Here is a 13736-nt window from a genome sequence, read left to right as displayed (position 1 = left end):
CTAGAGCTGGGCAAGAAATTTGGGGGGGCCCCCACATGCGGTGCCAGGTGGACCCTTGGCAAATTTCGAGGGGGGGTTTGAAGCACAGCGAGCTCCCCAGATCTAGCCGGCCGTGGGTCCGCCCCAACTTGCTGGGTGGCTCCGAGAGACAGAGAACAGGAGGGGGGGGGGCAGAGACGCTAAAAATGACACAGCAGCCCAGGCTGGTGAGGTCCCGCCTTCTGAGACGGGACGGGCTCTCGTGGGGCACAGAGGGGGGGGAGAGAGCAGCTGGGGGTCTCCTGCCCCCCACCCTGGAGAACTCAATTACCCCCCAATGTGCAGCAGAGAGAGACAACCAGCCCCCCAAACTCTCTCTAGTGTAGAAGGAGATGGGTCTAGTGGTTCGGGGGGTGGGGGGGGGAGCCAGAACTCCTGGGTTGTCTCGGAGGGGAGTGGGGGTCTATTGGGTAGAGGGGAGGGGCTGGAAGCCAGGACTCCTGGGTTCTCTGGGAGGAGACTGGGCCTTAGGGGGCGGGGTGGGGGGGGGCGCTGGGAGGCAGGACGCCCTGTTCTCTGCTTGGCTCAGTGGGAGGAGGCAAGTAAACATTGGAGGGAGGGTTGGGAGTTTTGGGGTCTTGGTGCTGTACCCCCACGCTCGTCCAGGGGGAGGGGAGGCAGCGATGGATACATGGGGGGGACGGCAACTGGTCTATCATCACTCAGCATTCCTAGAGATTTCACATGTGGGGCAGATCGCAGATGGCGCCCCCCAGAGGGGACAGGCCCTGTGCCCCATTCCCCGCCCTCCCCGAGCCAGCCAGTCCCCGCCCTGGGGCCGGATGAAACCTGGTGCCCCCCAGAGGGGACAGGCCCCAGCCCCATTCCCCGCCCTCCCCGAGCCAGCCAGGCCCTGCCCTGGGGCCGGATGAGACCCGGTGCCCCCCAGAGGAGACAGGCCCCAGCCCCATTCCCTGCCCCACTAACCGCCCGGCCAGTTTGGGGCCTGGGGAGGTGATGGCAGCAGGCCTGGAAGTCCCCGATAAGCCCTTATCTGATGCCAGGGTCAGGAGCTGGCGGTTGGCGGATTCTTGGTGACGGGGCCTGGAACAACCCACGCCATAGTGTTGGGGCGGGCAGCGCAGGGGGCAAGGTGGGGAATAACAGACCTGGGGGGGGGAGGCGTCCCCAGGTCCCCCAATGCGTCTGGGGTGCGAGGGCCACAGTCTTCCTGGCCTGTTCACTCCCCTCCCTCTGCTAATGTTCCAGAGCTGGGGAAAGAACCCAGGAGTCCTGGCTCACAGCCCCCCCCCCCCCCCCCCCCGCTCTAACCGCTAGACCCCACTCCCCTCCCAGAGCCAGGGAGAGAACCCAGGAGTCATGGCTCCCAACCCCCCTCCCCGCTCTAACCCACCAGATCCCACCCCCCTTCCAGAGCCGGGGAGAGAACCCAGGAGTCCTGGCCCCCTGCTCTAACCACCAGCCCCCACTCCCCTCCCAGAGCCGGGAAGAGAACCCAGGAGTCCTGGCCCCCAGCCCCCCCTGCTCTAACCACTAGACCCCACTGCGGCTGTAGCTGGGGGCGTCCCTGCGACACTGGCTGATAGAAACTGATGCAGATTCTGTGTCAGGATGAACCCCCTGGCCCTGCGCACAGGCCGGGGGGGTGAGTCTAACCCAGACTTCAGGGGAAGCCAGCGACCGATTCTCTGAAAAACACCCGCTTATCTCCCAGCGCCAGATAAAGGGGAAGGAGCTGAGCAAGAGAGAGAGATGAGTCCAAACCCAGCCCCACGGTGCCCCTCACTCCCCACCCGCAGCCCCTGCCCTCCCCACCCTCCAACCCATCCCCGCGGTGCCCCTCACTCCCCACCCGCAGCCCCTGCCCTCCCCACCCTCCAACAGCCCCGCGGTGCCCCTCACTCCCCACCCGCAGCCCCTGCAATTCCAGCCCTGGGACAGCTCTCTCAGCACTATAGATTCTTGAGCATCAAGCAGAGATCAGTGTCATTAGGTTAGTAAATACAGTAGGACCTACATTAAGCACAGCAGGTTCATAACATAAGGCTTGTTGTAATAAGATTGTAATGGACCAGGCTGGGGGGACCCTAACGCCCCCTGCTGGAGAGGAGAGGCTCTGAAAACTCCTCTGCGTGTCATGCTTCCTATACTGCTACCCAGTAGCGGAGAGTCTCCGTGCACTCACCCTCTTTCCCCGAGACGGAGCTCAGCTCCCGGATGATTCTAATCTCGCCCCTGGTTGTTCCGGTGCATCTCCACCCACACATCAGGCGACAACTTCCAGATGCCACGGCCAATCCTTTCCAAATTTCCTGGGGACGCTCCGGGCACCGGCGGGCAGGAGTCTGTGGATTTGGGGAGGGGGAGGACATTAGAAAATGGGGGGATACACGGGGAGCCCCCACCTGGCATCCGGTCAGCACAGCCCCAATTTTAGCACCTTGGCCATTGAGTGGAGATGAAAGAGCCCCCGGGGGATGAGGCAGAAAGTGACCCCGTCTCTAGGCCAGCTCCCCAAGGAAGCATAACCTGGGGACCCCTGGAACGACTGACCCCTCAGAGAAGGGTGGTGGAAATGGGGGGAGAACGGGGGACCCTGCTCTGGGGAGATGGGGGGGCACTCAGCTTAGGGGATTAGAGGGAGTCTGTGAATTAGAGGGGGTGGGGGGATGGAGGGGGACACAGAGCCCCCGGGGGTGCAGTGAACTTGCCACGAACCACGAGACTGGCTAGAAAAGCTCCTTAGTCCATCTAGGCCGACTTCCCAAATAGCCCAGGCTAGTGAATTTCACCGAGGGTCCTCCGCACCAAGCCCATGGACTTGGCTAAAGCCCCTTCCGGAAAGGATCCGGCCCGGATCTGACCCCACGGGAGTTGGGGAATCCACCGTGTCCCTGGGCGGTTTGTTCCAAAGGCTCATTACCCGCGCCGGGAAATGTTGGGTCTGCGTTTCAGCTGGGCTCCTGCCTTTCGCAGGGAGATTAATAACCTCGTTAGTGCCCGGGATTCTCTCCCTGGGAAGGGGTTTATACATCAGAACCAAGCCAGTCCTTGATCGGTCGGGGTGTGGGCAGCACCTGGCCCGACGGGGGGGCCCTGATCGCGGGCGGGGTGTGGGCAGCGCCCGGCCCGACGGGGGGGCCCTGATCGCGGGCGGGGTGTGGGCAGCGCCCGGCCCGACGGGGGGGCCCTGATCGCGGGCGGGGTGTGGGCAGCGCCCGGAATGACAAGACCCCGATCTCACAATCAAAGTTTACTGCGGGAACCTTAAACTATCTGGCATGTCCTCATTTCTTTTTTAAAACGTAACTAAGCTCTTTGCCTGGTCTTTCCTAGATTGTTTTATTTCCTTATTGACAGGGGAACAATTCTGCAGCTTACCGAACTCTGCACGGGTCTAAGCTAGCAAGGATGAGAGAGAAGGAAAGATTCTGCTCGGGGAACAGAGGGTGCACTGAAGGACGACACAATGACTGAAAGATCACTCGAAAGGAGGAGTTTCCACCCTCCTGGCTCCTTTTCTGGGGATCTCGGCTTCCCTGACTCCACGGTAGTTCTCTTCTCCATTTGCACCTTCTCCCCCCCACAAACCCCGGTCCAACTCCCGCTTCCACTCCCGGATCGACCTCGCCAAGCTAAAATCCGGCCCTCTCCTGGCTGTCTAGGCAGCTCCTCGCCTCCCCCGCCACCCAACCCAGCTTGCCTGTCGCCATCGACGCGGGCCTCCCTCCCACGTGCGGACTCCGTGCAAATCTTGTGGTTGCCGCCCGACGTCCTCAAGTTCTAGCTTTTCCTCTCCATTCAGCCAGCCGACCGCTCACCCCACCCCACCGCATTGTCCGTGCGATCTTGTCCAGAATGGGGGCTCCCCCCCCCCGAGATCCTCCTCTGAGCCCGTTTCTCTGTCCACGTTGCCCCTAAGAAGAGAAGAACAGCCATGCTGGGTCAGTCCAATCGCTAGCCTGGGGTCCTGTCTGCCGACAGCAGCCAACACCAGATGCTTCAGAGGGAACGAAGAGTGACCCATCCCATCGCCCAGTCCCAGCTAGTGGCAGGCAGAGGTTTAGGGACACCCAGAGCATGGGGTAGCGGCCTGGCCAATAGCCACTGATGGACCTATCCGCCATGAACGGATCTAGTGCCATTTCCAACCCTTGCAGCCCCCCACTGACGCCCCCTTCTCTGGCACATCAAACATAAGCTGTCTGGACAATGAGAAGGAGGTTTTTTTAACCACATGAGGAACACAAAGGATCCCAAGAATGGTATTAGTCCATTCCTTGATGCACATGGTAGACTTACCAATACTAGCACAGAACAGGCAGACACGGTCAATAAATATTTCTGTTCTGCGTAAAAAAACCCATTCGGACGAGTGATGACAACACTTTTTCCATTCCACTAGTGCCTCTGGAGGACACTACTAAAGTCAGACATTTTTACATCATCAGGCCCAGAGACCTTCAATCCAAGAGTTTGAAGAGAGCTGGCCGAGGAGCTGGCAGTACTGTTACTTGGAGCACTGGGGGAAGGTCAATGTGTAATAAATCTGCAATAAACCAAGGTGCCAATTTTTGAAAAAGGGTGAACGAGATGATCTGGGTAATTATAGACCTGTCAGCCTGACATCCATCCTGGGCAAGATAATGGAGCGGCTGATACAGGACTCAATTAATGAAGAATTAAAAGAGAGTGACATAATTAATGCCAATCAACAGGGGTTTACGGAAAATAGATGCGGTCAAACTAACTTAGTATCTTTTTTTGACGAGATTACACGTTTGGTTGCTAAAGATGGCAGCGTTGATGTAACAGGCAGACTTCGCTAAGGCGTTTGACCTGGTCCTGCGTGACACTGATTAAAAATTCACACAATGTAACATTAACACAACCCACATTAAATGCCTTAAAAACTGGCTAACTGATAGATCTCGGAATGTAACCGTAAGCGGGGAATGATCCCCGAGTGGGTCTGTTTCCAGTGGGGTCCCCTGGAATCAGTTCTCCGACAGGCATTTTGATCAATGCCCTGGAAGAAAATATAAAATCATCCCTGATAAAGTTTGCAGATGGCTCAGAAATGGTGGTTAAATAATGCAGGGGGGCAGGTCAGAGATACCAAGCCACCTGGACTGCCTGGGAACCCGGGCATAAGCAAACCATGTGGGGCTTAGTATGGCTAAATGTGCACGTATCCCGGTAGGAACAAGAACGCTGGCCGTGCTGTGCTTGGGGGCTCTGCCCTGCGAAGCAGCGACTCTTCATGGCGAGGAATCTAGGACTGTATGAGGTCTCCGGCAGCCGATCTAGCCCCATCGCTATCCAGATCTCCACTCCTGCCCCCGCCTCCAGCCTCCATCGTCCGCTGGTGTCTCTCCCCACCGAGCAACTTTGGGCTCGGGCGCACAGCCCCCCGTTCTCCGCCTCCTTTGCCGTGATGCCTCGGGAAAAAACCTAGGCGAGGGGAAGGCTACCGTAGTGTGGAGCTGGCTGCAATAGGGACTCGTTGTTCCCTTGCGGTACCCAGTCTGGACCCGCCCCGGGTCTCGTCTCAGACGGGAAGCTCTGCGGGCGCAGGGATTGTCTTTCTGTTACATGTTTGTACAGCGCCCGGCGCGGTGGGTCCTGGGCCATGGCTGGGGTGCCTAGGAGGTACCGTAATACACCTAATAGACACTGTCCAGCGCCCAGCGCAATGGGCTGTCACCCAGAGGGTGCTAACGAACGATGGAGAGAGATCACGCTGCAGAGGGGCGGGAGAAGGTGCTAATGAAAGACAGAACGAGGGTGACAGGCGGAGAGCGGGACAGCGAAAGACAGGGCCTGACAGTGACTGAAGGAAGGGAGGCCCAAGAGTGAGACATGTGTGAGAGGAAGGAAGACGTGAAAGAGACATGAAGAATGAAAGCACGCGAGAGCAGGACAGGCCAAGGAGCAGGAACGGAGGGAGACGAGGCCAGAGCAGGGCAGGAAAGTGAGGGCTCCTGTGCCCCCCACCCCCCAGCAACGCCAGCACAGCCCAGAGGCGGGCACATGGCGACAGAGATAGCGCTATCTCCTGGCTCAGGCTGGGCGGCTGTCACCCGCCTGTCACTGCCGGGAGAACGGGGAAGTGAGGCAGAGCCAAAGACTGGACCCAGGAGTCCTGGCTCCCAGCCCCCCCTGCTCTAACCACCAGCCCCCACTCCCCTCCCAGAGCCGGGGAGGGAACCCAGGAGTCCTGGCTCCCAGCCCCCCTGCTCTAACCACCAGACTCCACTCCCCTCCCAGAGCCGGGGAGAGAACCCAGGAGTCCTGGCTCCCAGCCCTCCGGCTCTAACCACCAGCCCCCACTCCCCTCCCAGAGCCGGGAGAGAACCCCGGAGTCCTGGCTCCCAGCCCCCGAACTCTAACCCAGTAGCCGCCAGTCCTCTGCCAGAGCCGAGTATAGAAACCAGGAGTCCGGGCTCCCAGCCCCCACTGCTCTAACCACTACACCCCACTCCCCTCCCAGAGTCGGGTATAGAAACCAGGCGTCCGGGCTCCCAGCCCACCCTGCTCTAACCCACCGGCCCCCGCTCCCCTCACAGAGGTGGGTGAGAACCCAGGAGTTCTGGCTCCCACATACAGAACCAGACCAGGGGGTGGGGCAATTCCAGGAAAGGGGCCGGGAGTCAGTTCACAGTAAACGAAAGCCGTTTAATTACAAAACTCAGTGACACCAGAGTCCAGAGAGCACCAGGAACCAGAGGGGGAGATGTTGGGGGGACAGACAGACTGGGGGTCCCTATTACAGGGACTATATAGGGGACTGGGGCCAATCTTCACCCTCCACAGGGCTGGATCAGAGCCAGCGCCCCCCAGAGGGGACAGGCCCCTGCCCCGTTCCCCGCCCCCTGAGCCAGCCAGTTCCTGCCCTGGGGCCGGGTGGGAGCCGGCGCCCCCTAGAGAAGACAGGCCCCTGCCCCATTCCCTGCCCCCCTGAGGCAGCCAGTCCCTGCCCTGGGGCCGGGTGGGAGCCGGCGCCCCCCAGAGGGGCAGGCCCCGTGTCCCATCTTCACCCTCACACCACATAAGGGGCCACCCATTTGGGGTCCACCACAGACTCTTCCACGGGCCGCTCGATGTGGAAGTTGCGCTGGTGCGGGGGTCCCTGCCGGGCCGTCCTGCCCCCTCGCTGGGGAATGGGTAGCTCCGAGTGGTGGGCGGGCAGCGGGGGGGTGAAGAAATAGGGATGCAGCAATGCCTGGGGAAGGGGAAAGAAAGGGTTAACCTGGTGACACAGCTGACCAACGGGAGAGCCTGGGGCACCCCCTGGTGGCATCTTGAGGTATTGCACTCCCCGCCCCACGGCACCCAGCCCCGACTGCCAGGGGAGATTAGAGATGGAGGGAAGTGGGGTGCAGTGGGTTGGAGCAGGGGGGGGGGGGGCTGGGAGCCAGGACTCCTGGGTTCTCTCCGGGCACTGGGAGAGCAGTGGGGTTCCCTTACCTGGGCTGCCCTCACGCGCTCCCGGGAAGGGTAGACCAGGAAGCGCCCGAGCAGCTGCAGGGCCTGTGGGGGGGCGTCGGGCAGCACCTCCTCCAGCGGGATGGGCGGGTGGTCTTTGAACGAGATCTTGTTGTAGTCAGGCAGCTCCGTGATCTCCTGCCATGGGAGATGAGTGCTTAGAAATCCCAGGAGTCCTGGAGCCTCCGCCCTGCCTGCTGCTCTAACCACCAGCCCCCACTCCCCTCCCAGAGCCAGGGAGAGAACCCAGGAGTCCTGGCTCCCAGCCCCCCTGCTCTACCCACTAGCCCCAGAGCTGGAAGAGAACCCCGGTCACACTCACCGGCCAGACGCGCGGACTGGGGGTCCCCAGCACCCGGAGTACACAGCAGAGCTGCTCGATGTCGTTCTCCCCGGGGAAGAGGGGCGAGTTGTTCAGCAGCTCAGCAAAAATGCAGCCCACAGCCCTGAAGCGGATGCAGAAAAGGGAGAGCAGGCCGGGGTGGGGGTCTATGGAACCCCAGGCATGACTCTCCATGACTGACCCCTATCCCACTGTGTCCCCGGGGTCCGCGGGGCCATCCTCACCGTCCTGAGGTGCCTCCGGGCAGCAAGGGGGGTGGGGGAGATCATTTAGGGCTCAGTCGTGGGCCCCACACACACACACACACACACATGTACACACGAGAGACGCTGGACCTTCAGGATAAAAAAATAACAGGAGTTCCCGGGACTCCCGCCTGGGGAGAGAAGCGTCAAAGTGCGACACCTGCCCGAAGAGCCGACAGCTCGCAGAAGTGCGAACTGCCTGAGTGTAACGGACACAGGGGCGCTGCCCGAGTCTGCAGAGAGCCTGAGCCGGATGCTTGTAGAAGTGAGAACTGCCTTATCACGTCTCTGCTGGGAGGTGTGGGAAGGGGCTGTGTGGGGGCTGAAACCCCCGCTAGGGCCACGCTCTGTGGTCTGGCTCCCTGTAAAGGGGCTTGGGCGGCATGATTATGTGGGGGGAGCATGGCTATGGGGCAGGACAAAAAGGGCAGGGCTAGGGCTGGATTAAGGAGGGAAGCCCCCTTAGCCAGACCCCTTCATTAAGTATGCAGTCAAATCCGGCCCCAGCAGAGATCTCTGCGTTCCGGACCCCCACATCAGCGGGGGGAGGGGATTCACGCTAACGAGCGGCTGTCCAGCCATAGCGGGGCTCGAGCATGGAGGGGAGACTAAAAATGCGGGGGATGAGGGGCCGGGGAGCTCACCACAAATCCACCCCTTCGTCATACTTCCGGGCACCGTACAGGAGCTCCGGGGCACGGTACCACCTAATGCGGAGACAGAGAGACGGTTACACACCTCCATACCCACCACTAGCATCTCCCTGCTCTAACCACCAGCCCCCACTCCCCTCCCAGAGCTGAGGAGAGAACCCAGGAGTCCTGGCTCCCAGCCCCCTGCTCTAACCACCAGCCCCCACTCCCCTCCCAAAGCCGGGAGAGAACCCAGGAGTCCTGGCTCCCAGCCCCCCTGCTCTAACCACTAGACCCCACTCCCCTCCCAGAGCTGAGGAGAGAACCCAGGAGTCCTGGCTCCCAGCTCCCCCTGCTCTAACCACCAGCCCCCACTCCCCTCCCAGAGCTGAGGAGAGAACCCAGGAGTCCTGGCTCCCAGCCCCCTGCTCTAACCCACTAGCCCCCACTCCCCTCCCAGAGCTGAGGAGAGAACCCAGGAGTCCTGGCTCCCAGCCCCCCCTGCTCTAACCACCAGCCCCCACTCCCCTCCCAAAGCTGGGAGAGAACCCAGGAGTCCTGGCTCCCAGCCCCCCTGCTCTAACCCAGCAGCCCCCACTCCCCTCCCAGAGCTGAGGAGAGAACCCAGGAGTCCTGGCTCCCAGCCCCCCCGCTCTAACCACCAGCCCCCACTCCCGCCCCAGAGCTGGGGAGAGAACCCAGGAGTCCTGGCTCCCAGCCCCCCTGTTCTAACCACCAGCCCCCACTCCCGCCCCAGAGCCGGGGAGAGAACCCCGGAGCCCAATTCCTGGTCCCTGGCTCCGTGGACCGACCCGGTTCTGTGGCCAAGGTTCCAGCCCAGAGCCCGGCCGCTCCCATTCACCTGGTGGCCACCTGGTGGCTGTAGAGCCGGCCTGCGTCACTGGAGAACACCCTGGCGAGGCCGAAATCCGCAATCTTCAGCTGCCCCGTAGAGCTGATGAGTAAATTGGCTGGTTTCAGATCCTGCTGGGAACAATGAGTGGGTTAGAGCGGGCGGGGCTGGGAGCCCGGACGCCTGGGTTCTCTCCTGGCTCTGGGAGGGGAGTGGGGCTGGTGGTTAGAGCAGGGGGGGCTGGGAGCCCGGACGCCTGGGTTCTCTCCCCGCTCTGGGAGGGGAGTGGGGCTGGTGGTTAGAGCAGGGGGGGCTGGGAGCCAGGACTCCTGGGTTCTCTCCTGGCTCCGGGAGGGGAGTGGGGGCTGGTGGTTAGAGCAGGCGGGGCTAGGAGCCCGGATGCCTGGGTTCTCTCCTGGCTCTGGGAGGGGAGTGGGGCTGGTGGGTTAGAGCAGGGGCGGGCTGGGAGCCCGGACGCCCGGGTTCTCTCCCCGGCTCTGGGAGGGGAGTGGGGGCTAGTGCTTAGAGCAGGGGGGCTGGCCTCACCCGGTGCATGATGTTATTGGCGTGGCAGAAGGCCACCCCCTGCAGCAACATGAGCATGTAGCCTTTCGCCTGGGCCTGCGTGAGGGGCTGCTGGGCGTTGCGGATCACCTCGGCCAGGTCCGACAGCATGTACTCGAACACCAGCACGAAGCCTGCGCCGTGGGGGAACACGGCCTTCAGCTTCACCACCTGCGACGGGGGAGACAGGGCAGAGCCGTGAGCCTAGCCAGCCTGGTGTCCCGGCCCTGCCAGGTCTCAGCCACGAGCCCGTCGGCCCAGTATCCTGCCTTCGGTCCGAGCCATGGGCCCGCCCATCCCAGTGCCTGCTGCCCCTAAGCAGTTCGGCGGGCCTGCGTAGCCGAATCTCCCAGACCCACCCATAGCTCACGGCTTCTGCTTCCTTGGCATCTTAACTTACCAAGTATCTATCAGCAACAAGAAAGAAAGAAAGAAAGAAAGAAAGATCCATCCATCCAGGGGGAAAACGTGGTTAGTTTCTAACTGAATTTTTCCAGTTTTTCTGGCCAAAACAAAAAACAAAACAAAACCAGACAAAATTTCATTTGGGTCACAACAAAACCTTTTGATGGTTCCTCCCCCTGTGTTTGGGGCGGGGGGGGGGGGGTTGGTGGAATTTACTGAATTTTTAGTGCCTGAAAACTGCATTTTTTGTCAGTTTCACTCTGTTGATTTTGTTTTGCCCAGCTCTAGAAGCCAATGAAGGAAAAGACAGAAAGGCAAACAAACAAACAAAAAAAAGTAGAGAAAGAGAAAGAAAGAATACAGAGAAAGGAACAAAGAAACAGGGGAACAAGAAAGAAAGAAGGCAGCAACCCTGAGGCAGGAGGATAGGATAGCTACAGCCCCGGCAGTGAAAAGGGATGTGGAGAAATAGACCTGGGGTCTCTATTTCTGACCCCCAACACTGTGGCTTTGCCATCACAGAACCCCAGTGCTGTAGGGCTGGCAGGAACCCCAAGAGGTCACCTTGCCCAGACCCCACTAAACCCCACTCCCCTCCCAGAGCCACGGAGAGAACCCAGGAGTCCTGGTTCCCAGCCCCCCCTGCTCTAACCACCAGCCCCCACTCTCCTCCCACAGCCACAGAGAGAACCCAGGAGTCCTGGCTCCCAGCCCCCCTGCTCTAACCTCCAGCCCCCACTCCCCTCCCAGAGCGGGGAGAGAATCCAGGAGTCCGGGCTCCCAGCCCCCCACTCACATGCTGATTCTCCTCAATCTCCTGTAGCGCTTTGATCTCCCGCAGCGCCTGGTTCGGGATCCCGTCCTCCAGTCTCCGCAGAGCGACCTTCTTCAATGCCACGGTCTCCCCCGTCTGTGGGGCAGGGATGCACTGAGAATAGAACCCAGGAGTCCTAGCTCCCGCTGCCCCCACTCCCCTCCCAGAGCCGTGGAGAGAATCCAGGCGGCCTGCCCCCCAGCCCTGGCTGCGGGGATCAGATCGAGCGGGGACATTCTCACCTCTACGTTCTTGGCTTTGAAGACAATGCCGTGGGCTCCTTCCCCGATCCTGCCCAGGATGCTGTACTGGTCCATGCTGGGCTGACTGGTTTGCACTGGGACCTGTGGGAGAGAATAATTCACATCCTGTTAGGGGCCCCCCACCCCCAAAAGGGGCACTAGGCATTGTGGTATATAGGGGGTGGGGTGGGGGAGATGCCCTGGCCCATAATGCCCTGCTCCTCACCCCTTACACTGAGGGAACCCCGATGCGGGGGCCCCTGCAATGCACTATGGGTTATTGGGGGAGCCCCATCCCACAATGCACTGCTGCCTCTCCCAGGCCAGACCCCCATTCCTAAGGCACCCACAGTGCATTGTGGGATATCAGGGGTGTCCTATCTCATAACCCACTGCTTCCTCACCCCATATCTGAGGGGACCACCCCTTTCCCTTCCCACAATGCACTGCTCCAGGCAACCTCCCCCCCCCCAATTTCTGGGGCACCTGCAGTGCATTGTGGGATACTGGTGGGTGCCTTGTCCCATAATGCACTGCTCCCTCTCAAGTTACAGCCCCCCCAATCCCAAGGCACCCACAATGCATTGTGGGATACTGGAGGGGGGGGTCCCCTTTCCCTTCCCATAATGCACTGCTCCCTCTCAAGTTATGCCCCCCCATTTGAGGGGTACCCGCAGTGCATTGTGGGATACTGGGGGGTGCCCTGTCCCATAATGAACTGCTTCCTTGCCCCACAGGGGACCCCCCCTCACCCTTCTAGGGCACCCCATCCCACAATGCACTGCTCCCTCGCAGGCTACCCCCCCAATTCCTGACGCACCCCAGTAGAGGGGAGGCCCCCCCGTCCCACAATGCACCGCGCCGCCCTCTCCCCCCACAGCCCCAGTACCTGGCAGGCCGGGCAGGCGCCCTGGCAACCGGGGCCCAGTTGCCTAGCAACGCACCCGGAACTGCCCGAAGCCGGCATGGGCCTGGTCACATGACAAGGGGCTGGGAGCCCGGACTCCTGGGATCTCCCCCGGCTCTGGGAGGGGAGCGGGGGCTGGTGGGTTAGAGCAGGGGGGGCTGGGAGCCAGGACTCCTGGGTTCTCCCCCGGCTCTGGGAGGGGAGTGGGGGGGCTGGGAGCCCGGACTCCTGGGTTCTCTCCCCGGCTCTGGGAGGGGAGTGGGGGCTGGTGGTTAGAGCAGGGGGGGGCTGGGAGCCAGGACTCCTGGGTTCTCTCCCCGGCTCTGGGAGGGGAGTGGGGGCTGGTGGTTAGAGCAGGGGGGGGCTGGGAGCCAGGACTCCTGGGTTCTCTCCCCGGCTCTGGGAGGGGAGCGGGGGCTGGTGGGTTAGAGCAGGGGGGCTGGGAGCCAGGACTCCTGGGTTCTCCCCCGGCTCTGGGAGGGGAGTGGGGGGGCTGGGAGCCCGGACTCCTGGGATCTCCCCCGGCTCTGGGAGGGGAGCGGGGGGGCTGGGAGCCAGGACTCCTGGGTTCTCTCCCCGGCTCTGGGAGGGGAGCGGGGGCTGGTGGGTTAGAGCAGGGGGGCTGGGAGCCAGAACTCCTGGGTTCTCCCCCGGCTCTGGGAGGGGAGTGGGGGGGCTGGGAGCCCGGACTCCTGGGTTCTCTCCCCGGCTCTGGGAGGGGAGTGGGGGCTGGTGGTTAGAGCAGGGGGGGGCTGGGAGCCAGGACTCCTGGGTTCTCTCCCCGGCTCTGGGAGGGGAGCGGGGGCTGGTGGGTTAGAGCAGGGGGGCTGGGAGCCAGGACTCCTGGGTTCTCCCCCGGCTCTGGGAGGGGAGTGGGGGGGCTGGGAGCCCGGACTCCTGGGATCTCCCCCGGCTCTGGGAGGGGAGCGGGGGGGCTGGGAGCCAGGACTCCTGGGTTCTCTCCCCGGCTCTGGGAGGGGAGCGGGGGCTGGTGGGTTAGAGCAGGGGGGCTGGGAGCCAGAACTCCTGGGTTCTCCCCCGGCTCTGGGAGGGGAGTGGGGGGGCTGGGAGCCCGGACTCCTGGGTTCTCTCCCCGGCTCTGGGAGGGGAGTGGGGGCTGGTGGTTAGAGCAGGGGGGGGCTGGGAGCCAGGACTCCTGGGTTCTCTCCCCGGCTCTGGGAGGGGAGTGGGGGCTGGTGGTTAGAGCAGGGGGGGGCTGGGAGCCAGGACTCCTGGGTTCTCT

The 13736-nt window shown here is 62.0% G+C and overlaps 1 protein-coding gene across 4 annotated transcripts; it reads right to left on the bottom strand.

Moving 5' to 3' along the window:
• Nucleotides 1–6657: 6657 nt before the first annotated feature.
• On the bottom strand, nt 6658–12542 carry CDK20 (cyclin dependent kinase 20). Of its 4 annotated transcripts, none has more exons than XM_054014894.1 (9): nt 12476–12542; nt 11587–11688; nt 11327–11440; nt 10108–10296; nt 9571–9692; nt 8721–8783; nt 7811–7934; nt 7471–7626; nt 6658–7225 (listed from the first exon to the last, which is right to left on the bottom strand). In XM_054014894.1, the coding sequence occupies exons 2-9, from the start codon at nt 11659–11661 to the stop codon at nt 7043–7045; spliced, it is 1026 nt and encodes a 341-aa protein (XP_053870869.1). In that variant the 5' UTR covers nt 11662–11688; nt 12476–12542; the 3' UTR covers nt 6658–7042. The 4 variants fall into 4 exon arrangements, with proteins under 4 accessions (XP_053870869.1, XP_053870872.1, XP_053870868.1 ...); XM_054014897.1 differs by lacking the exon at nt 12476–12542 and adding an exon at nt 12407–12425; XM_054014893.1 differs by lacking the exon at nt 12476–12542 and adding an exon at nt 11991–12086.
• Nucleotides 12543–13736: the final 1194 nt, after the last annotated feature.

This window comes from Malaclemys terrapin, assembly GCF_027887155.1.
Source record: "Malaclemys terrapin pileata isolate rMalTer1 chromosome 20 unlocalized genomic scaffold, rMalTer1.hap1 SUPER_20_unloc_1, whole genome shotgun sequence".
Classification (NCBI taxonomy): domain Eukaryota; kingdom Metazoa; phylum Chordata; order Testudines; family Emydidae; genus Malaclemys; species Malaclemys terrapin.
Note: the sequence above shows the minus strand (reverse complement) of the source record. Positions and strands in the feature narration are given on the sequence as shown.

Excerpts from the sequence above, each read along its gene's own strand:
- CDK20 (XM_054014893.1), bottom strand. The coding sequence starts at position 12,083 with ATGCACTGCAGGTGCCCCAGAAATTGGGGGGGGGGAGGTTGCCTGGAG. Across the intron at positions 11,689-11,990 it reads GTGGTCCCCTCAGATATGGG|GTCCCAGTGCAAACCAGTCA; the intron begins GTGAGGAAGCAG and ends TCTCTCCCACAG. Across the intron at positions 11,441-11,586 it reads TCAAAGCCAAGAACGTAGAG|ACGGGGGAGACCGTGGCATT; the intron begins GTGAGAATGTCC and ends CCTGCCCCACAG.